Source organism: Petaurus breviceps, unplaced genomic scaffold (assembly GCF_028583685.1).
Source record: "Petaurus breviceps papuanus isolate PSGF00001 unplaced genomic scaffold, PetGlider_PUasm1.0 183, whole genome shotgun sequence".
Classification (NCBI taxonomy): domain Eukaryota; kingdom Metazoa; phylum Chordata; class Mammalia; order Diprotodontia; family Petauridae; genus Petaurus; species Petaurus breviceps.
Window position 1 is genome coordinate 8396487 of NW_027185791.1, and position 24420 is coordinate 8420906.

Consider the following 24420-nt stretch of genomic DNA (forward strand, 5'->3'; position numbering starts at 1 on the left):
GGGGGGGGAACGGTGCATACAGAGGGCACCGTAATGTAGCGTGTAGCACAGGGGATCACCTTCACTACAGTAGCAATCTCAATAGGGCTTATTTTGGGGGGAGGGCTTATTTTAGAGGAATCTTACACAGTAAGGGGAGGGCTTATTTTCGGGATAGGTCTTATTATCGGGGAAACATGGTATCATCACAATCAGTAGACAGAAAGAGTGCTTTAAAGGCAACAAATTCTGGACCTGACTGATCCATGTAAGCTACCAAACAAATTCCACCAACAGGGTCCTGTGGCACTTTATGTTGTTATGGAATCAAGAGAATCTCCATTAGATCTGGCTCTTCGTCTCAAGAAACTTACTACTTGAAAGTCACGTACTTATACAATTATAAATCTGTTATTTAGTACTAGTACAGAGTAGCACAATGCATCTGGTGTTGGAAATAATAAAGACTCACACATAGGAGATTTTTAAAAAGTCACTAAAATTGCAATTAACTGGAACCAGTGGAAGGGAACAGTTAAATGATCAAATTTCTTTCTTTTTTTTTGGTAAAAACCCATACTCTTAGACTGGGGGAAGGGACCATGGGTATGGAACATTCCATATACTCTCAGCTGTGGACAATATGTTAGCTTGTCTCGGCCTGTTTTATCCTCTTTTTCTTATTTAAATCTTTGTGATGAGCAAAGACTCATTGGGAAGGGAAGTCAACTAATGTACACACAAAAGTTATCCAAAAAAAAGGGAAGCAATTCATACTTTCTTCAGCAAAGTTCGATCTAAAAGTGGATAATTACCTCTATTCATTTGCATGTATAATGAAAATTGCTATATAAACAAAGAAATCTTAGCCACAGATGAAAGAGTCTGGAGAAAGGAGGAGAAAGATCATGATATTAAACAGACCCAAACCCTGCACAATGCAGTTATATTAAAGTACTTTTAGATGGAGAAGAAAGACAAATTCCCTTCCCTTCAGAAAGCACACATTTTCCTTAGTCTCCCATTTAGTCCTCAACCATTCTCAAATAGGGGGGTTGTCTCTTTCCTCTTGCCAGCTTTGGCCTCCAAGAAGTCAAGATCATTTCAGTTTAAGAAGCCTAAATCTTATCTATCCACTGGTCGCAATCTAGCTTCAAGAATACATTGTGCACACTCACAACTTTTACTGTACAAGCATTATTTTCAAGAAAACTCCAAATGGGCAGGTAGGTATTTGAACTATATGATAAAGGTAAGTAAGTGTGTTTACATTAGATAATCAATTAGGACAATGAGCATATTCATGAAATATTCTTCTGTTTGTAATTTAATTACCACAGCACACAACTATTAGTTTAGGTAAATCAACCTATTTAGAGAAGTATTGCTATAGCACACTGTGGGCTGAAGATGTCTTACTAGGAAGCCAACTGGTGCATTGCACACACCACTAGGCCTGGAATGAGGAAGGCCTGATTTTAAATATAACTATTGATACTTGCTAGCTGTTTCACCTTGGACAAGTCACTTAACCCCTGTCTGCAAAATGGGGATCATAAATAGGACCTATGTCTCAGAGTTGTTATGAAATAAAATTAAACATTTGTAAAGAGCTTTGCAAATCTTAAAGTGCCATGTAAATGCTAGTTTGAAAAAAAATCATTGATTTAAAAAACTCACAACTACCTTTGAAAACACAAACACAACCATCAAATCCCACTAATGTAGAATCTTTTATTTAAATATTATCAATCAACAAGCATTTATTAAATGCTGACTATATGCTAAAGGATAGATATCCAAGCATAAAGTGAAAGCAGTCCCTGATCTCAAAGAACTTATCTAGGTGAAGAGATACCGTGTCTGTAAACAGGTTTATACAAGATACATTTGGTATAGGTGGAAGTGTACCTTTGAGGGTAAAGAAATAAATAGTATCCAAGGAGACCTGCAAAATCTTCCCAGGTACAGTTTGAACTGAGTTTTGAAGGAAGCCAAAGATTTGATGAGCTGGAGGCGAGAAAGGAGAGGATTCCAAGAATGGAGTCACAGGGGCAGGGGCGGGAGACCTGGAGAAAAGGCACATTGTTAGGAGTAGGAGCTTCCTGCTTGAGGAGCAGCAAAATAGGCCACAGTAGCTAGATCACAGGATATGCAGAGAAGAGTGAAGTCTTCACACCAAAAAGACAGGAAGGGCAAAGTTGTGAAGGACAGTAAATGCCAAAGAGTAGACTTTATATTTTCTCCGGGAAGTACAAGAGTCAATGGGAGGATTGGGATGGCACGGCTAGACCTGCCATCCCTTTGGTGACTGATTAATGTGGGGAGAGAGACTTGAGGCTTGGATACCAACTAGAAGTCTGCTACAATAACCCAGGGGTGAGGAGATGAGAGCCAGTATGAGGACGGTGACTGTGGCTTGGGGGGAAGGGATATGCATTAGATATGTGGTGAGAGTGAGACCCAGAGAGCATGACCATTGACAGCTATCACAAATAGAACCACTTCCCTATTTCTTCCTCTCATGAAAGAACGAGGCAAAAAAGTTAATAGGCACGATATGCTATCTTTATGCACTGAACACAGATGATATCAATGCTTACGATGGCTGTAAGTCATTTTTTTCCACCATGACCCTAACTCTATATAGGACCTGCCAGTAAACTCTGTCCAGAGCTTTTCCAGTCATTAACAGACGATTTCTTTTACAAGAAAAAGCGTAGAAAGTTAATGAGTTCAATTAAACACATCAACTTTGACTTTAAACCAAATTCAAAATGGTTCTATATAAAATAAAACCATATGATTCTCAAACACATATTGTGCACCTTAAGCTGTCATGCTAATTTTTGGCTCGAGTAGAAGCCTACAGTGTGGCTGTGAAGTTTCCCTTGCCCTACCGAATTTGTAAAAGTGAGTGCTGTTTGTACAACAGGTCTCCATGATTATTTCCATTATTTTTTTGTCCTACCAAAGATAAAACTTTAGGGTGAAGGCTTATCCTCTAGAAGGACTGCGGCTGGCCCCTTTACTGTTCCACACGCATAACCCAAGGCAAACACAGGAACATGTCCTTTATTCTGGAGAAACGGGATATTCCAGATAAAAATTAATTTCCTTTTCAAGTAGCATGTAGTTGAAAATTCCAACCTTCCTAATGGAATTCTTTGTAAAATATTTCTTACAAAAAAGGGAATAAAATGTAATTTTACCTTTTTTCTTTCAAATTCAGGTGCACAATTAGGAATATCAACATCCTTCTCTTCAATTATATAAGCGGTCCCCAAAGTCCACACATTTAGCATTGTCCATAAAGGTCTGCACTTCCCTTCTTAACCTCTTTTTCTGTTCATGGCACAGCTCATGGGGGGAAAAAGGATTTCAAGCTGGAGGTTCAGTTCAACTCTCTCATTTTTACAAATAAGGGAACGTAAGCCTAAAGTAGAAGCAGAGGCAAAAATGCAAATACATTTTAGTATAAATGATTAGATTTTTTTGCTCTGGGAAGGAATATCCAAAGATAAGGTTCCCAGAAGATGGAGAAAGGAATGACTTGAAATGGCCAAATGCTGGATAAAGAGCACATCTGTGGCGATGGGAAGGCAGTGATAACAAATGTCAACTATTTCTTGGTTTTGCCCAAGGGCTAGCCCTGGGTTCAGCCTTGTCTTCACTAGCACAGAAAAGAGGCTGGGGAACCAGAGAAGCAGTCACTTTGCCAGTTTGCAACTTTCAGTGTAGTAACTTCCAAAGCCTGTGGCTTTCACTAAAGCATTCACAAAACTCAAACTAGTCTTTCATGAGAAGTTTCCATTTCTTCTCTGACCAAAAATCAATGTGATGGTCAAATAAAGTCACAAGTCAACAACTGTCTACATTCCTCAGGTGGAATTTCTCTCTAATTTCAGGGAGGGTGAAGTTGTTCAACCATGACACATTTTAGTTCTTTTATTACATGTTTCATCAGGCTCTAAGGAGGGTCTTATGCCTAACTGCTAAATGAGGAGGTAGTCACTTCCCTCTTTAAAATGGGGGAAAAAAATCCATATTTATACAGTATATTAAGGTTAAAAATGCTTTTAAACGCCGCAGTCCTGGGAAGTAAGTGCGACACAGGTAAAAATATTCCTATTTTACAGATGAGGAATCTGGGGAGAGGGGAGGAGAGAAGGTTGTATGGAAATGACTTGCCCAAAGTTGCATAGCTAATCAGTGTCAGGCTGTTGTTCAGTCTCAGTCAGACTGTGACCCCATCTGGAGTTTTCTAAGCAAGGATATTGGAGTAGTTTGCCATTTCCTTCTCCAGCTCATTTTATAAATGAGAAAACTGGGGCAAAAGGGTTTAAATGAGTTGCCCCCGGTCACATAGCTAGTAAGTGTCTGAGGCTGGATCTCGATTCAGCAAGAGGAGTCTTTCTGACTCCAGGCCATGCTTAAAAATAAATCTTCTAATTCTACAAGAATTAGAATATCTTTGTCTTTCTATGACAATATGCTAGAAGGTAAAAGAAAAATATATAGAGAGAAGCATCATAGCATAGTGCTATATATATTTGGTGGAGCCAGAAGACCTAGGTTCAAATCCTGCCTTAAATATCTACTAGTTATGTGACCATGGACAAATGACTTCAGCAGTCTGCCTCAGTTTCCTCAGTTGTTTTAAGGATCAAATGAGATAATATTTGTAAAGCACTTTGCAAACCTTAAAGCACTATATAAATACTCGCTATTTCTGTTTGTTGAATTCAGGATAAAAAGAAATCAAAAGTGAAGGGACTGAACCATATCTAAAGTTCTGAGAATTTAATAAGACTTCTACTACTTCAAACATTCAGTCTATTATGAAAATCGTATCCCAAAGAACACAACCACAGCACCACAGAAAAATGACAAACACTTTTTTGTTCTCTGACAATATCCGAGTGGAGAAAAGCACCACCTTGTTCAGACTAAATCCCATAGCACCTTTTTGGGCAAGTGGTTGTCAAGAAAGAAAAGAAAAAAATGCTAGAAAGGCTGGGGTTTACTTTAAATTTAGACATCCACTCTGATTTTAGCAAAGCCTTGGCTTGGGGCTCCTTACATTATGTTTCTCTATTCCTATCACGTCACTAGACTGCCCATAGTTACATCTCAGTAGCATAAGCTGGCGGTGTTTTGCTGGGATTTTTATCAAGCCCTCCTCAGATGCTGCTGAATCCCTAGCACCCTGATAAGAGGGTTTTACAAGCAGATGAGAGCATAGATGATGGATCTTCTCCCTGCAACACACTAAATGTTAGTGATCGTCTGGCCTGGCCCTCAAACTGGACCTGACTCGGCCTAGGCAGGGAGTTTTCTTTTAGAGATCTAGAGATAATATTTGTGTCTGCTTTGTCCTGCCACAAACTGTTAGTTATGACTAACAAAGATTTTACTTGCAAATAAGCAGAGGAAGCTCTGCAAAAAGATCTTCCTTCTACTACTATTTCTCCTTCACCACAAATTTTTGTTCAATCATTCAGCTGTTTCTGACTCTTTGTGACCCCATAGACGAAGCTTCACACCAATATTGTGCCTGGGTTTTCTTGGCAAAGATACTGGAGAGGTTTGCCATTTCCTTCTGGAGTAGATTAAGGCAAAGAGAGGTTAAAAGTCGGAGGGCAGACTTGAACTCAGGTCTACCTAACTCCAGGCCCAGCACTGTTCTACTTTTGTAGTCTTGTATATTTTTTATGCATTTAAAAACGTTACTGTGAGAGGGGTCCATAAGCTTCACCAGATTGCCAAAGGGGTCCATAACACAAAGGGTTAAGAGCCCTAATTTGGAAAAGTCAGAGGTTGTAGTAGCATTTATATAATGCTTTAAAGCTTGCAAAATATATTCTCTTAAACCTCCCAAAAACCTTGTGAGTGTAGTTACTAATATTATCTCCATTTTACAGATGAGGAAAACTGAGGCTGAGAGATGTTTAAGTGACTTGCCCAGGATCACACAGCTAGTAAGTCTCTGAGGCAAGCTTCGAAACCAGGCCTTTCCAACTTCAGGTATTATATATATATTCCTTCAATATACATTCCACCACAAGCACTTACTTTTCTTCTCCAAAAGATTTGATTTCATCAGTGTAGGGGCTTACTTAACTGAAGATGATGGCATTCTCACCGTTCCTTAGAACATGACCAAACAGTTTGTATGAGTTGTTATGGGCAAACAAAAAAAAAGTGTCACTTGGTTAACTTTTTGGAGAATGAACTTTGAATTTAGCTAGGCTGATTTCTCAGTCTAAAAATACTAAGTAGTAGTGAAGGGTTGAATAGAGAAACCTAGCCAAGAGACAGGGAGCAGGAAGCATGAATTCATTCTCTATATTTAATAGTGTTTTGAAAACTCTACCAGACCTTTATCAGAAAACTTTGTCTAGTTCTGCATTCTGTAGTCAAACCAATATACAGGGAATTTGGCACGTCACTATCAGATAAAACTGGAAAACTGTAATATTTGTCCATTTCAATTTGGTGAGATGTATACAACTCAGGTAATACAAAAAGTGGCTTCCGTAGATTAACCTGCTATCACTCAGACTCAAAAGCCTTTGGAGGTGGAAGAAATCAGAGAATGAATGAATGGGAAAGCATTTATTGAGTGCTTACTACATGCCAAGGTACTATTCTAAGCAGTGATTATATTGATCTAAAACTTTCCATGTCACAATTCTCCACATCACTCCATTAATGTCTGATAACTAAATCATTACTTGACCTATTGCTTACTATCTGCCAGGCACAGAGGAAAGTGATGAGTTGGCTGCAGCAGATTATCTCTGTGCTTCATCAAAGTCAGTTCTTTCCCATAACAGCAGTGGGGACTCATTAAGTTTACTCCTAAGTGGCTCATAAAGCTGTCAGACATAGTTGGGTTGAAGCACAGCAGTCAAAGAATTATATAGAGCCCTCTTTTCTCTTTCTGGCCCCTGACTTAGAACCCTGAGAGTTGTCCTTAGCTGATCTAGGGAGACTAATTGGTGGAGTGAATAGAGTGCTGGACTGGGTCAAGAGAACTGGGTTCTATAGTCTTGGATCTGCCATTAACTAGTTACATAACTTTAGGCAAGTCATTTGATCTTTCTGGGACTCAGTTTCCTCATCTGTAAAATGAGGCATTCAGGCTAGACATTTTCTAAGATTCCTTCCATCCTATGATTCTAAGTCACTTAGAGGTTACATATGATTTGCAGCATGTTTGTGGAACCACAGTGACAAACTGAAAGGAGAACATGGACAAACTGCATGGAGGGCAGGGCAGAGAGTTTACACAGTGATTTGCGTCCTTGTTAGGAATACCCATACCAAAAACGGAGTACAGACAGTAGGCTCTATATTACTCCATACCACACTAGAATCAAACCAGGGCTGGTCTGTCTGTCTCTGTCTCTATCACACACACGTACATTCACTCACTCCCACCCCACAGAAGATACAAAAGTGTAAAGGACTACATGAATGCTCTTGGTGTTCCTTCACTTTTCTAGAAGACTCAAAACCAATATTTCAGTTATATAATGGAAAAGTAAGAGCTTCATGTACAATTAAGATTGAATTAAAATACTTAGAAACTCATAGCTGGTGAGCCATACATCCTGTGAGCCCTGAATAAATATTACATTAATGCTATTACTACCCAACATTCCTCCTGCAAAATTATGTAGTACTTATTTTGGGCATTCACTTTATATTTCTATTATGTAATTTTTTTTCCTTAATAGTCACACACATTTTTCTTTTCTACGTTTTTAAAAATAAAAATCCTTTGGGAAGAAATAAGCTGATCTATTTAAAACCAAAAAAATTATAATTGAAATATACAAATTGTGATATAAGAATATGATGGAATACTACTGTACTGTAAGAATGAGGAAATAGATGGTTTTAAAGTAACATGGAAAGACATATAGACTGATGCAGAGTGAAGTAATCAGAACCAAAAGAACAATTTATAACATCAATGTTATAAAAATGATCAATTTTAATAAACTGATGAAGAATGAAATGAGCAGAATCAGGAGAATAGTTAACATAACAGCAGCACAACATCAAACAATTTTGAAAGTTGTTAAGAAGTATAATCAATACAATGACCATTCATGATTCCAGAGGACCAAAGTTGAAACATGACCAAAAGGTGATGGATTTAGAGTGAAGAATGGGATGTGTATCTATGTGCATTTCTATGTGTCTTGTATGCAGCACATGAAGAAATTTGTTTTGCTTGATTATGCTTATTTGCTGCAAGGAAATTTTTTCCCGTCTTTCAATGGGGCAAGAGGGAAAAATATATTTCTGTTCATTTAAAAAAAATTTTTTTTAAAAGAGGTAGACAGGTGCTACAGACATAGACTACTATGTGTACTTTCAGAAGAGGTCACCACATTTTAAGTTTTCCTTAATTGTCAATACTTTGTTAAAAGAGACCTTTCATGAAGTGGGAACAATCTGTAAGTGTTTGCAATGTAGAAAAGGAACATATCAATAAAACTTAAAAAAAACCCCACCAAACATCAGCCTTGAATTGAGGAGAGGTAACTGATGCTACTAGATGACTTTTAGCCAATTCTGTAAGATGATTATAAGTTAAGGGGCATAATCTAAAGGAATTCACCATAGATATGCTATAAAACTTAAATAATACTACCTCTCTGATTTTACACCATGTCTGGCTCTCAATTCTGTGCTAAATTCCTTGATGGCAAAGACTGCTTTAGTCTTTCTGTCCTTAGTGCTTATCACAGTACATGGAACATAGAAGGCACTTAATAAAATGGCTGTTGATTAATTGGTATCGCCATGTTCTTTATATAGATCTTTTCATCTGACTATACTAGGTATCCAATCCCCTCTATTTCCTTCCCTCTCTCCTTCCCTGTGCCTCATACCCCAAGCAGAGGGGTTTGTGTGTGTGTGTGTGTGTGTTGAATATAGCATAAGTTGTGCTCAGAGCCAGGATCACCTGGGAAATTTTCATGGAAGAAATGAGTTTTCTTGGCAGAGAGGCTGAGTTTGGCAGTGATAATGCCACCTGTGAAGGCTCCAAGGTAGGAATGAATAAATTCAGAGTCTCAGAAAAAGATCTTGGTTCAGTACCATCTCTGCTGCTTACACAACCTCAGAAATCAGTTTCCGCATCTACAATTATAGCTTTGAAAGACTGGATTAGATAATCTTTTTTTAAAGGTTTTTTTCCTAACATTAACATTATAATTTAAGGAATGACAAGTGTCACATTGAAGAGAGAAGCAGACCCTGGAGTTCAGTTAGGCAACCTTATCCATCAAAGATGTTATGCCCAGCGTAGAGCTGCCTGTGGACTCTACAAAGACAGATCGACACTCATTCTCTGTAGCACTGCAGCTGTGAGCCCTGGCCACTCATGCTTCTCACACGTACACCTCCGTAATACTGTGCCCTTAAGTTTGTGCCCACTCTTCACTGTGTGTATTAATGGAAAAGTGCACCACAGGTTTACTGCGTGTGTGGAAGGAAGGAGCTGCTGTAGCTACTGATCTTAGGATGGCATTTGAATAAACACCTTTATTAAAAGCTAATCTGTAACCACCAGTTGACTGTCAATGAGAAGAATATTGGTGAGGCCTTGGAGGTAATAATAGCATTAGGAGTACAAAGGTTGCCCCTTTGAACTTGAGAGTAGCAGCCACCCTCTTGAACACTCATCCTGTGCATGATTTTAAATTGAAGAAATAGTCCAGAGGGGTGCTAAATGCACATAAGATAGCTGTAGAAATAATATATGCATAGTTTATATAAATTATATTATATATACAATGTTACATATAAATGTTATTTATTAAAAAACATACACACAGAGAATATTTCCCTTTCCTCCCAGGAAAGAACTTTTTCCCAATTGATCTGCTGAAGTTCTTCCCTTCTTTTGTTTTGTTTTTTTATAGGGGGAAGGCAGGACAATTGAGCTTAAGTGACTTGCCCAAGGTCACAAGACTAGTAAATGTTAAGTGTCTGAGGCCGGATTTGAACTCCTGACTCCAGGGCTGATGCTCTATTCACTGGGCCACCTAGCTGCCCCTTCCCAATTGAATTCCTACTTCCTCCATGAAGCCTTCCTTGATTCCACCTCCCACCCCAGTCCTGTACACACACACACACACACACACACACACACACAAGCTTAGTGAAAGCAAGGCCTGTGCCATTGTATATCTTCATATCTCCAATGCCTAACACAGCGCTGTGCACATAGCAAGTAAATATTTAAATGTTTGTTACACTGAAATGTTAGGGTTAAGCAGGAGAGAAACCTTTTAAGTACAGAAAGGCAAAATCTCTTATGTCTAATGTGACATGACTACAGGCAACATATTTTGACAACATTCTGTACAGAGGAAGAAAAGAAGTAAACAACTTGATTCTATTTTGTAAGTACAAAAAGATAAAATTCCTTATGATTAATGTACAGGCAATATGTTTTGACAAAATTCTGTATTTCAGAAGAAGAGAAATAAACAGTTTAATTTTACCTGTCTCAAAAAGTACCATAAAACCACCATGGAACAAAAGTCTTAGTATAATCAAGTAAATGCACGGAAAATGTTGAGGAGGGGGATGTAGTGGAGGCCAGGAGAACCATCTGTAAAAGCCTTTCCTCCAAACTGTGTTTCTAAAGCACTTCAATATTTCAATGAAAAAAGAAAATACCTGTGACTGAATTTAAGGTGCATCTGCTTAACATGTCCCTCCACCCACCTCAACAACAAAGGGAAAATACAGTCATTTGTACTTGAAGCTACAGACAAATTCTTCCTTTGAGAAAATAACTCCATATTATTTAGTTAAATCAACACTCCTCCAAATCCCTCCAGACTTTGATTTTGCTTTTAACTCACTTAACCTCGGCATTTCCTCCAGGGCCCAACCACAATGGTCCTTCCACGGCTAGAAGAGAGCTCGTCTCGGTAACAGCGCAGAAGTTCAAAGAAAGTGTACAAACAGCCCTCTTGGGCTTTGCTCTCCGATACTTGTACTTCTTTCAGGTTTACACATTTTCTTTCCCCAGATAACTCATACTGTAGCACTGAAGTCAACTACAAGCTTAGCAGACACACACACTAAGCAACAATAGGCATAGAAGCTGTTTTGCTTGTTATTCTGGGAATCTGGTTTCGTCACCTGTCATGGCACGCATTATATAGTCTCTAATTGTAAATTTGGAGAGACTCTTGAATGCATAATGGATTTGGGCTGGTTGCTGCCTGCACATGCTACCAGTAAACTAGGTGTTCATTTAAAAAATGCCCTGGATGATTCCAGGGATTCCTCAGGATGGAGGAAAGGAAGCAAGCTTATTTATTAATTTAAAAATTTCATTTTCCTTAGGATTAACGTCACACACATCAACAAATATGAACATCTCCACATACAAAGAATAAAAAAGAGGACCGCAAATAAAACCACAAACTTTCATTATGTACAAGTGGTTTTTAAGTACATTTCAATTTCAAATATGAGTATCAATATTATTCTGTTGTCACTGCCCCCTTTGGAACTTCTGCTGTCTTCTGAAATTTTACAGAATGATTCATGTGCTTTTCGTTTTTTCTTTCCCCTTTTTCCTTTTAGTATCAATGTCCCCATCCCCACACGTTCCCCCAATAAGAGCCCCGTTCTTCACAACGAAAAAGCAAAACAATTCTGCGCATTGGATGTGTTTGAAAACACAGATCTCACTCTGTACTTTTAGTCTTATCAACCCTCAACCAAGGGGAATGGAGCTGGTGTGGAAGAAAGCTGATTCATCAATCTTCTGCAGTTATGACAGAGCAGTGTGTTGATCATAGTTCTTAGTTATTTTATGTATTTTAAAAAATTTTGCAACATTGTGACCATTATATAAATTGTTCTGGTTTTGCTCATTTCCCTCTGCCTAAGATCATAACCACCCCCCCTCCAGGTTTCTCTGAATCTGTCCTTTTCCTCATTTCTTATAGTAGAATAACATTCTATTACATTTATATTACATGATTTTTTCAGTCAAAAAAAGTAAAATACTTTTTCAAAAATGAGTGTGAAGTTTAAGCTTTCAACAAGGGAGGGGATTGAAAGGGAGCGTAACTGTAACTAACTGTAACTCTGTGTGTGCGTATAGGGGGCTGGCACAAAACTCTCCATCATCTCATTCCTTCCTGCCCAGGATAAACATGAATTCTTATTCTTAAATATCAAGGTATTTTGGTGAGAAGTTTGAAATGCGCAGCACTGGTTAACTATCACATCTCTTAAAGGCACATCTTCCTGAAATAGATCACTTTCCTTACGGCCTATGGACTCAGACTGGATTTGGCACAGGTGTGGGATATGAGGAAGGGATTAACAGAGATGCTAAATCAAGATGTGGTTACAAACCTGTTATCCCCCTTATCTCACATCACTCTGGAACTGTTTTTGCAAAGAATTGAGCCTTGCACTTTGGAAATGTGTGCCCTGCTATAATGTCCTCCACACAAACAGCCAGTGTGGGGAGATGCTCAAAGTTAAGAGGCTGGAAGTTCCTTGAGCATGTCCTTTATCCTTGTGTTGACTCCAATATTTAACACCACTCATTGCAATATAACAGGTACTTAGTTGTTTGTCTACATGACTGAGGCAGCCAAAACCCTGAGAAGGCCAGAGAAAATCGGATGCCCCCAGCCCCCCAGGGCCCCTTCTCTTCTCCCTCTATGCCAGATCATTTAGTGTTTTCATCAGCTCTCCAGGCAAATGATTTCCAGCTCTGTCTATCTAGCCCCTGCTGGTTCTCCTGAGCTCCAGTCACGCATCTCCACTTGCCTTTTACATGTCTTAAATTGGACACCTGATAGGCATCTCATACTCAGCATGGTCAAACAGAGTTCATTAGCTCTCGTCTTCCCCACTTTGCTATTGCTGTCCAAGGCGCCATCAGACTGCTGGTCACCTAAGCTCACAACCTCAGGGTCCTCTTGGCTTCCCATTTATACTCACTCCACACATCCAGTAATCATCCACTTAGTTGCCGTGTGGTTTTTTTCCAAAGCATAGGTCTGACCATATGGTCTCACCACCATACTCAATAAGTTCCCTTGGCTCCCTATTACCACGCAGATCAATCACAAAAAGTTCTTAAAGCCTTTCGCAAGCGGGCTCTGGTTTGCTTACCTTCATTCCCCTCCATGTAATCTATGAATTCCTGTCATGTCCTCTTGGCAAAGATGCTGGACTGGTGGCCACTTCCTTCTCCGGCTCATTTTACAGATGAGGAGACTGAGGCAAACAGAGTTAAGCAACTTGCCCAGGGTCACGCCGCTAGTGTCTGAGGCTGGATTTGAGCTCAGGTCCTCCGGACGTCAGAGTTGATACTACATCTTCTGCAACAACTTGCTGTCCTTTATTGTTCTTCCTTGAATTGCTATCCCCCCCTAGATGCTCCTTCTCACTTTCATCTCTTAGAGTCTTTGACTTTCTTTAAGACTTGGTTCAAATTATACTTTCTGCAAGGTGTAATCAGTAAGAGCTGGGCCTGGAATCAAAAGACCTAAGTTCAAATCCAGTCCCAGACACTTACTGGCTGTATAAGCCTAGGTCAGTCACTTCACAACCTCAGTTTCCCCAACTATAAAATGAGGGTCAATAACATCTGTATCTCCCAGGGTTTTTGTGAGGCTCAAATGACACCATGATCACATATCCACCAAGTGCTTAGCAGTGTCTGGCACATCATCGATGCCTCCCTCCCTCCCCACCCCAGTCACACACTGCCAGGAGATTACCTCCAGTTACCCTGTATGTCTCTTGCCTACATATAGTTATGGGCACTGCCTCCTTCATCAGAATGGGGGCTCCCCAAAGAAAGGGATCTTTGTTTTGGTCCTTTTTTTCTGTCTCCAGTGCTTAGCACAGTGCCTGATGTGTAGTTAATCCTTAATAAAAGGTATTAATGTAATTATATTATAATATATAATATGATAGAATTAATATGATTAATAAAATATTAAATACAGTATGTCATCCATCTGTATAAGGAAATGGAGGAAACCAAATTGTGCCATGATGTCATAGCACGGACTACCTTTGAGGGCAATCAGACACTTATCCAGGGACCTCTAGAATCCGCTTTACGTTAAGGGAGAGAGCGAAGAAGAATGAGAGAACAGATCTGACCTGCGAGCCCTGAAAACTGCTTGGTGACCAGAACCCAGACATTTTGTCTGCTTTTGATTTCTGGCATCCCGTCCTGGGGAAGCATTGGGGGTGGGGAGAAGGGAGTAAATAAAGCATCTCAGATTTGTTCTCTCCTGGGGGCCAAGACAGCAGGTCATCTGGCCTCCTCTCACCCCAACATTAGTTTAGTTGGGTAGAAAGGCAGTCTCGGAGTTTCATTTATGTTAATGGCTCAGTTTGGGTGTTGTTTTATCTGGTATTTCTAGTCTAGCCTAGATTGTAACCATGATGCCCCGGGTTATTATAAAACCGGGACTTCCTCTCCTTTGCCCAGCGACAACACCCTTTATCTCTGACTCTGAAGAAGAATGCAAACTCTCTCCATCTCCCCAAACAGGTGAGTGGCAGCTTAACCCCTTTCTAAAGAGAAACATAGACCTCAAGAGGTCAAGCAGGATCTTAGTACAACAGAGAGGGCAGGGCTGAGAAAAAAAAAAAAGCCACTCACCAGGCCCAAATCCCACCCTCCCCCCAAAAGCAGCAGCCCAGACTGCCACTCCGGCCTAGTTCCATCTATAACTATCAGAGAAAGGGAGAAGAAAATATTTCCGGTACAACCACCCACATCCTTATCAGCAGCACAGTCAACAAAATCACCACGAGTGATGGAAATTAGGTCTGTAAAAAAAAAATTGTCATTTTCACTTGTTTGCTTAATCTGATTTCTGTAACTTTAGAAAAAAACCCCGAAAGTCTAAAAAAGCACCCTAACTCCCCTAACTTTTTGCACCCCAATACCTTTTCCTGCCCTCCTATTCACAATAGTAAAAATGGAAACCAATGGTTTTTATTTTTGTTTTTCCTCTACATGCTTCCCTTTCATCTTTCCCCTTATGTTCTCTTTCTTCCTCCTCTCTTGGCTCCCTCATTTCTTACGATAGCTTTGCCACATTTTGGCCAACAGTACAGTTTTTATTATCTGTTGCAGTAGATAAAGCACTGGTCATGGAGACAGGAATTCTGAATTCAAATCTGGCCCTGGGCAAGGCACTTAACCTCTGTGTTCCTCAGTTTCCTCAATTGTAAAATGGGGATAATTATTATTATCCCCAACTACCTTCCAGGGTCATTGTGAGGATTAAGTGAAATAATATTTGTAAAGTGTTTAGCACTTAATAAATGCTTATTCCTTCATTCCACAGATCCTCCCTCATTTTCCTCTCCTTTTCAGAAAATAACAGGTTAAGAGTGGGAAGTGGCTTTAAAGAGTTCTTAGTCCAACCTCCTCACTTTAAAGAGAAGCGAAGTAAGGTCAAGAGAAGAGAATGACTTGCCTGCTAATGTCCCACAGGCAGCAAAGAATAGACCTGATCCAACCATTTTGGGGAACAGTCAGAATTGTGTCGGGAGAGTTATTAAACTGCTTATACCCTTTGACCCAATAATACCACTTCTAGGTCTATTTCCAAAGATCATTAGGGGAAAAAAAAAAGAATCTATATCTTCTAAAATGTTTATAGCAGCTTTCTTTGGGGTGGCAGAGAGCTGGAAATTGCATGAATGCCCATCAGTTGGAGAATGGCTGAACAAGCTGTGGCATATGATTGTCATGGGATACTACTTTACTATAAGAAATGATGAACTCAACGATCTTAGAAAAACCCGGAAACTTGCATGAAATAATAAAAGAGCAGAATGAACAGAGCCAAGAGAACACTGTATATAGTAACAGCAATATTATTGAAGCATGACTTTGAGCAAATAAGTCATTTTGACTATTATAAACATCCTAATTAATTATAAAGGACATATGAAGAAAGATGCTATCTGCATCCAGAGAAAGAACCGATAAATTACACACACACACACAATCACACACACCTATTTGTGTCTAATGCTGACTATGTGGGGGGAAGTGTAGGGAAGAAAAAAAAGAAATTTACATGACAACTTTGTTGTAAAAAGGAACATCAAGTTATACATAATCAATTTGCAGTTTCATGTGCAATTTTCTTTTTTTAATTGTACTGTTATGGAAATGCTTGCTTTAATAAATTAAAAAAAGAAAAAACATATATATATATATATAAAGCTAGCTATTATATTATTGATAACTTCTGAGTCCAATCAATAAATCAACAAGCATTTATTAAGCAGGAACAACACAATGCAATGGGGATACAACTGCAAAAAATGTAATGGTCACTGTTGCATATGCCCCTGAAGTTCATATGACCATTACCCTTGCCAGGGTATGATGACTCCCTTTTGCCTGGACTACTGCAGTAATCTTTTTTTTTTTTTAAGCAATTGGAGTTAAGTAACTTGCTCAAGGTTACACGGCCAGGTGTTTCTGGGTGGGTGCTAAGTATCTGAGCCCGGATTCGATCCCAGGTCATCCTGACACTGGAGCCGGTGCTCTTACTCACTGAGCTACCTGGCCGTCCCTGCAGTAATCTCTTAAATGGTCTCCTTGCAGCCAGCTTCTCCCTTTTATCCTCTGTACAGAAGCCAAATAAATATTCCTCAAGTGCAAGTCTGACTATGAGCACAGGAAACTTCAATGGATCCCTGTTGCCTTTAGGGTAAAATAGGAGTAGTTCTTTTTGACATTTAAGGCCTTTCACAGTTTGGCTTCACTCTCTCTTTTAAGACTGATTTCCCAGTATTCATACACTCTATCTTCTAGCCAGTCTGGCCTATGTGCTGCTCCCTATACTGCCCAACTCCTGCCTCTGTGTCTTTGTATAGGTTGTCCCCTATACCTAGAATACTTTCTGTTCACATCTCTATATTTTAGAATCCCTCGCTTATCCTGCTTAATTTAGAAGCTTTTAGTTTTTACCCACTTCACTACCCTAACAGACTATTCAATGGTAACTAGCTGGTGCAATATAGGCATTAGAGAATTGGTTAGTGTAGTAGATAGAGTCAGGAAGCAGCAGTCAGTCACTCATTTATTATTTTGCTAGCATTTATTAATTGCTAATTACATGCCCTGTACAAGCAAAAACAAAGACAATCCCTTTCCTCAAAGAGCGTACATTCTAGTGGGGAAAGATAATGCATAAAAGGGGAGAGAGAGGGAAGGAAGCTATCCAGCTACCCAGATGCCCCTGTCTTTCCTCCTTGGGAGCCCAGAGGGGAAGAGGTTTCATAAGAATTGTCCCACAACTTCTGCAATTCCACTGACCAAATCCAGTGGTATCTGCTTCTTGGAGTAGGCACAAAAAAGGCACATTCATTTAATCAATTTTTTATATCCAAAAGGTGCTGAATTCAGCATTTCAACATTATTTTGTACCTAAAAAGCGGCATATGGAAATATGTAAATACTCCACTGTCACTTAAATGGTTCAATTCTACAAGTTTTTAAAGATTACTCAAACAACACAGACTAATTGAAAATAAAACAAAAATCCCTCACATTCCCCAAATTTCAATTTTCTTTGAAACAGCTGCTATTAGATTCTGCAATTTTAGAAGACAAGGAAGACAATGTTAAAGAACATCTGTAAGCTAGTGATGCATGTTTCACTGTCCAATTCCAATTCATCCCATATGCAAACCAACTTTCCAAATTTAACTATGGAAGAACCTAGAGGAACTTAAAAAAGACATAAAAGAAATGAGAAAAGGGTTACTGTGGGAATGATCTCCAAACGACTCTCTTTAAAATCAAAATTTTTCCCAGATGCTTCAAATGATCGACTGATCTTTCAAATGGGTTTTTCTGAACCTTACAGCTGAATCTCGAAATAATCCCACAATTCTGGAGAATTTAACAACACCAACAAGAAAAAGAAGAAAGGAAACAATATGACATCACTATTTCTTCACAGGGTGGAACAATCAGATCCACAGTGAAGATTAATGTGGAGATTTAGCTAGTGAATGAGTTCCACTAAGAAAACTAGACAGGCTTTTCAAAGAGTCTGATCTCATTTGAAAACTGTGTGGGTTGGGAAGAAATCCTCAGGACTCATAAAATAAGTGAAACTAAGTTCCTCCCTGGGTGGGCTTAATATTCCCCATAGCAATGACGTTATTCTGAACTTGCTTTTTCCATCAAGTGCTTCCGTGGCTGATGGCTGGTAACAATGCTAGAGATTCCTGCCAAAAGTCAGGCCTCCATTCTTCTGGGACTACGTTCTTCCAATTCTTGTTAGCAAAGATGAAGGAATCCTTTAACTTACATAAATAGCTCCCTTCCTACTGCATCTTACTGTCCTCTGCCAAAATGAGACTGGGCACAGGACCCTGACTCACTGATATTAAAATCGTAAGGCAATCGTGCACTTGCCTAATGGCTGTGTTTGGACCTGCAGTTCCCAACGTATGGACTAAGTTACCTGTGGGGCCATGAATTTCTGTAAGACATCTGTAAATCCATGTGTAAATAAGCATACTCTTCTGCAGACCAAATAAATAACATATACATGTACCCACACACCAATCTTTTAAAAATGAACGTAGAAGTTCAGGAGAGGGAGTAGACCTGTGATTTCACTGTTGTGGGAAACCCCTGAATGAAGGAACTTCTAATATAGCTTTCCTGAAGCTTAATCTTAGACAAATGTCTAAAGTAAACATGTCAAACCTGTTACATGTGGCTCCCAACACTCAAGTGTGGCCAGAAAGCTGTTTCTATCTGGTTGTAATGTGCTGATAGATTGATTAAAAAATAAATATGTAAATGTGCGTGATTCTCCAAGTCAACATGTAGGCTGCCTGCAGGGATCCTCGAGTCCAGTGCAGGGACCACTGTTTCTATTCGAGTTTGACACCAATGGTCTAGCACGGGCAGGTGAAGTGACTTGGGATGGGTTTAAGAGCCCCCATGTTCCAGAAGTGGAAGACCAGCTCAGACCTTCAGGCATCAGAGCCAGCTTTCTAAGCTATGCTGTCTCTCTGTTTAGGTTATTATTAATAAAATATTAATTCATTTAAAAGTGTTGCTGAATTTATAGTATCTTCTAAATAACAGAGATAGACACACTATACGATTTGGGACCATTTATCTCTAGAATATTGATTCACGATGGATCAGCAAACTCAGGTAGCACATGGAGTCACAAGCCTCTGAGTGAAGCTTCTAGCCATTGGAATGAAGGCTGGTCAAACACTCTAAACTCCATGGTAGGAAGTTAAGGACACCAAACCCCAAATCCAAAAGGCAGGGGATATATTCTTACCTATATTGTCAACCTTATAAGACAGTGTCACCAGCTGGTGGGAACTGGGAACTCTGGAATTTTGACTACTCTTGAGGCATGCCTGCCTTTCTTTTTCCACTAGGCAGCCCAGGTGGTGTAACTTGGTCCACCCCTCAACTCTGCCCCCACTCAAGAGGCCGAAGCTTCATTAAGATGCTGGTTATTCCAGACCACCTGAATGTGGCTTCCTCAGGCTCCCCCCCCCCCTTGGAATGCACTTGCAGCCCTCAGAATCCTGAACTTTGAAAAATTCAGTGCAAGTGCCACCTTCCACAAGAGACTTTCTTGCCCCAAATTGCTCTGTCTACACCCTGTATTTAATTACACTGTACATTGTGTTTCCCCAAATAGAATACACAAATGCAGTTGAAAGGAAATAACTTCAAATATTTGAGGGATTATTATTTAAGTAGGATACCATTTTTGTGGAATAATGATAATAGCTAACATTTAGCAGTACTAAGTTTACTAAGCACTAAGTACAAAGCATTTACATAGGACTAAGGTCAACGACCACAGATAATCACGTGTTATTTATGCTGAAGAGATTTATGCATTAGGGAGGTGCTTGGATTACTTGACCCATATTGCCATAAATCGCCCATAACTCTTAAGCTTGTATCATTCCATAATATTTCTAAAGTACGCTATTGTAAAGACTACAGTAGTTTCCCACACCAGGTAAGCAAGGAAGCCCACAAAACCCCCAAGTCACATTGTCAGAGCATGGCCACAAGGGTCCAAAGCCTCTTTTCCTGTAGGTGGTAAATTTGAATATCAGTAAATATCACCAGAGTCTAATTTCCTCCTGCTTTCCCTCCTTCCCCCCACCTCCCAGAGTTCCTAGCCTGAGTTCGTACCAGTTCTGAGCTCCCCTGGCCCCTTATCCCAACACCTCATCTTGCTTCACCCAGATAAGAATAGTATAAAAACTTATTCGCTTCATCTATATTGGGCAACTGCCCGCACTAAGGACATCAGCAGACTGACTGCCTGCCATATGTGTCCATCCTCCCTGTCTATCCCAGCACTCTGAATATCGAATACTCCCAATAAAGCTAGCTTGCTGTGTTTTCTTTCAATCTGCTCCATCTCAATTTGTATTTTGATGTTACTGCATCTCCCTGAGAGCCGATTCTCTTCTTAGAAGCATGAACTATTGTACCTGGATTCAACAAGCAATTAGGTAGCTGCACCTATTTTCTAAGTTTTTTATTTAGGAAACCTAGAGAGCAGGCCTGCACCAGAACCCAATGGCTCAGGGAAGGCAATCTCCTTCTCCTGGACACCAGAGCTATGAGTAGGTGCCTTCCCCCAACCACATGCCAGACTTTTCCCTCTGGCAACCTAAGTGGAAGATAAGGGAGATTGCTACCTTTCTCTAGATGGAACTTGGGTACTCTGAACGTCCTGGAGTCTGTATTAAGACATTTAATATCTGTGAAATATCTGCAGGATGCCTTCAACCTTTCACTACCACTTTGTTTTGAACATGTAAAGAAAATCAATGCACACATCCATTGTTAGCACATCAGTCATGGGACACAAATGACCATTGCTGCCTTGGAATTAAACAACCCTTTGCCTTTGAAAACATCCAACTCCAGGCTGTCCAAAGGGAGAGGGATTGCTTTGAGAAAGAATGGGGACCTACTCCCTGGAAATCATCAAGCAAAAGGTGAATGCTGGTGGTAAGCTCTTCAACCTGAAAAGGTTACATGTAATCCAAGACCAAAGTGGAGGGAGTGTTGGTGCATGATTTTCTGTTTGCAGATGACTGTGCACTCAATGCAGCCTCTGAAGCTGAGATGCAGCAAAGTATGAATCAATTCTCTGTTGCTTGTGCTAATTTTGCCTAACAATTACATGCTATGATACTGCGTAAAAATGTGCCCACGAGATTAAAAATTCCTCCAGTTTATTTCTATTTGCTCTATTTATGCTAACCATATAGGTCCCTTATCCTAAGTTAAAGGTTTTCATTTATTAGGCTGCTAATGTTAACTTAACCAAGAAGAATGTTGTTTTACTGTTTTGTTTTTAATGCACACTAGATCAAGGATAGATCAAAATACAAATAACCTTTTGGGCTAAAGATGTCAAAAACTAAACTTCTCTTTGTAATATGTTGCTCCTGTGGGGGAAAAAAACCTCATGAGTGGGGACCACAAGGCAGATAGCAGTTAAGAAAAAACAGCAACAATAAAAAGCAAATCCCCAATCTCTTAGCATATATCTCTAGTCTATCACCGAGTTTCCTCCCATATCCTCAAGCTCTTTGCCCAATAACTTCTGCTATTTACTTCCATTCTGTCTTTCAGAACCAACACTGCATTCTAAAGGGAAACCATCACCTTCATCCTCCACTCCTCGTGCTATCTTGCTATGACCATTTCTCTGGCGCCCTCTTAATGGACTCCGTGATGCTCAATAAGCTCTCACCCAAAAGCTCCCTTCCAGCCCATCATGCTTTCACGCTGGAGGCCCCTTTCGTGGGGTTTTTGAGGGTTGGATGAAATGAAAGCTTTGGGCAGTTGGCTCACTGGTAGCTGTGCTTTGTGGCCCCAGCCCAGTCCCACCAGCCTGCACAGTGGCTGACTTGGTGGGGAACCCTGAGGGGTTGGCTGCATGCCTTATCCAATGGGCAGAACTTCATTTTGGCCACAGAAACTGCACAACAGTAAATATCACCAGAGTCTACATTTCAGAGACTGGCTTCAAAAATACTACAGGCATTTATGTAGCATTGTAAGGTTTGCAAAGCACCTTACATATACTATTTCATTTGATCCTCACAACATCCCAATGAAACTGTGCTATCATTGTCCCCATTTTACAGGTGAGGAAATCTAAGCTTAGAAAGAAATATGGCCTCAGAAGTCTACTAGCTGTTCAATTACTGGGAGAGTCACTTAGGCACTAGTTGCCTCAGTTTCCTCATCTGTAAAATGGGGATTATAATAATACCTATCTCCCAGGATTGTTGTGAAAGTCAAATGAGAAAACAACTGTAAAGTCCTTAGCATAGTGCTTGGTACATGACAAGCACTGTATAAAAGTCCTTTATAGAAACGTTAGCTATTATTATTATACCAGTCAGCTGACTCAGAAAACAGGTGATGAATAGCTTTCACAAGTGACCTTCCCCCTTTGGCCATCCAAATAACTATATGTTTAGAGATGTAAAAGTAACTACATAAAAGCTTTTTATTTCCAACAGATACAATTTTTCAAATATGGACAGAGAGAGTGAGAGAGAGAGAGAGAGACAGAGACAGAGAGAGTGCAAGCATCCACCTCTCAGCCTTATAGAGAAAGAAGACAGAACAGAAGCCATCTTAAGATACTTTTTGCATATAGCAATGACTTTTGATGCAGAGGGAGGAAGTTGTGGTTTAAGAAATAGAGGGAAGCTAAGAAAAAACCTCCTCAATCACTTCAGTCATACAAAAAGTAAATTCAGAGTATAGAAGTAACTGCTTCCTCCATCGATTGACAGTGACACATAAGGCTGTTATAAAGAAATGTTTACATTCAAATGGATACACAACAATCTTCACTTTTTTAAAAGTACAATTTGAAAACGATTAGGAACAATCCCACTACCATTTCCCCCCACAACAGGAAGGAGTAGCAAGGTGAGTGTACTCTATGTGCCTGGATTGCAACAGGATGGCACAATGGAGACAGGCCATCGTGCCAGAGTCAACACGGGTTGCCTACTAAGGTGATGGGACATTAGTGCCAAGCAGCAGTGTGGGGAATGTGACACGGAAAATCCCATAGTAGCAAAACTTAGGGGAGGGGGTGACCTTGATGAGAATACAAACAGGACTGCACATTTTAAATCCAACAGAGAAAGCAAAATAGATACGAAGGGACAAACTTTCCAATATCAACCCCTGGGAAATGACTACATAATGGTGGATACTGGAGAAACTTAAATACTAGTTTTTCAAAGATGAACATTTCTAGATTATCTGTCGGCTGTGAAGGTGAAGACTACTGAAATCTACAACAGTTTTTAATATGGAGGAGTTAGCATCCGTATTCTATCCTAAGTGCAGCTAGGTGGTACACTGGATAGAGCATTTGATTTAAAATAAAGAAGACATGAGTTCAAAATTGGCCTTTAATTTTTAGTAGCTGTGTTAATTGTGGTCATCACTTAATTTCTCTGTGTCTCAGTCTCCTCATCTGTAAACTGGGGATAATAATATCATGAACCTCTCAGAATTGCTGGGAGGATAAAAAATTTGTACTCTTTTATAAACCTTAAAGGCCAATTGTGATTATTCTATAATATTCACTTTAGAGAATTTTCATGCTCTGGATGACCAAACAGGAAAGGTCTACAAACTATTCCTGACTGGGACAAAAGATGTGAAATACTAGATGAATGTCATAATTTGCAATACTATATATTGATTTAAATTTTCTTTAGAATAAACCTCTTTGGGAGGTTAACAAACATTTATTAAATACCTACTATGTGCCATGCATTGTGCTAAGTGCTGGGCATACAAGGAGAAGCAAAAGACAGGCCTCGCCCTGGACGCGCTCACCGTCCAGCGCGGGGACAACGTGTGAGCGACTGTGAGAACAAGCTCCAGACAAGACAGACTGGGAAGAACTCCTGGAATTAGGAGGGACCAGGAAAGGCTTCCTGGAGAAAGTGGGGCTTTACCTGTGAATTGGAAGAAGCTGAGACAAAAAGAGCATTTATGCACCCGCGAGAGCAAATGAAAATGCAGAGTCAGAACGTGGGATGTCTTTTTTGAAGAACAAGGAAGCTAGTGTCACTGGGCTGATGAATACATGGCGCAGTGTAGCAGCAAGCACCCCAAGCGTCCTCAGGGTTTGCTGCCAATACAGGTTCTTAGATCTGCTTTGATAAAGGAAAGCAAATCAAAATGGGTTAACAAGCTTACTTTAATCAGTCAGACATATATCATTTACCTTGTTCAGGGGAAAAGGTCAGCACCCCGAACTTCAAAGCATACAGGCAGAATTATCAAGACAGAAACAGATCAAGTAG

At 39.8% G+C, this 24420-nt stretch overlaps 1 protein-coding gene across 4 annotated transcripts in view; it reads right to left on the minus strand.

Annotated features, from left to right (window-relative positions):
- The window catches only part of TNFAIP8 (TNF alpha induced protein 8), a 127073-nt gene that overhangs the window by 66697 nt on the left and 35956 nt on the right, over positions 1-24420 (minus strand). The window contains exon 1 of one of the 4 annotated variants that reach the window (XM_069087839.1): positions 10878-11120. The exons of 2 other annotated variants lie outside the window; for them this stretch is intronic. In XM_069087839.1, coding sequence (XP_068943940.1) covers positions 10878-10890 — 13 coding nt within the window. In that variant the 5' untranslated portion in view covers positions 10891-11120. Of the gene's footprint in view, positions 1-10877; positions 11121-24420 lie in introns of those variants that run through there. One more of the 4 variants, XM_069087843.1, reaches the window with a different exon arrangement.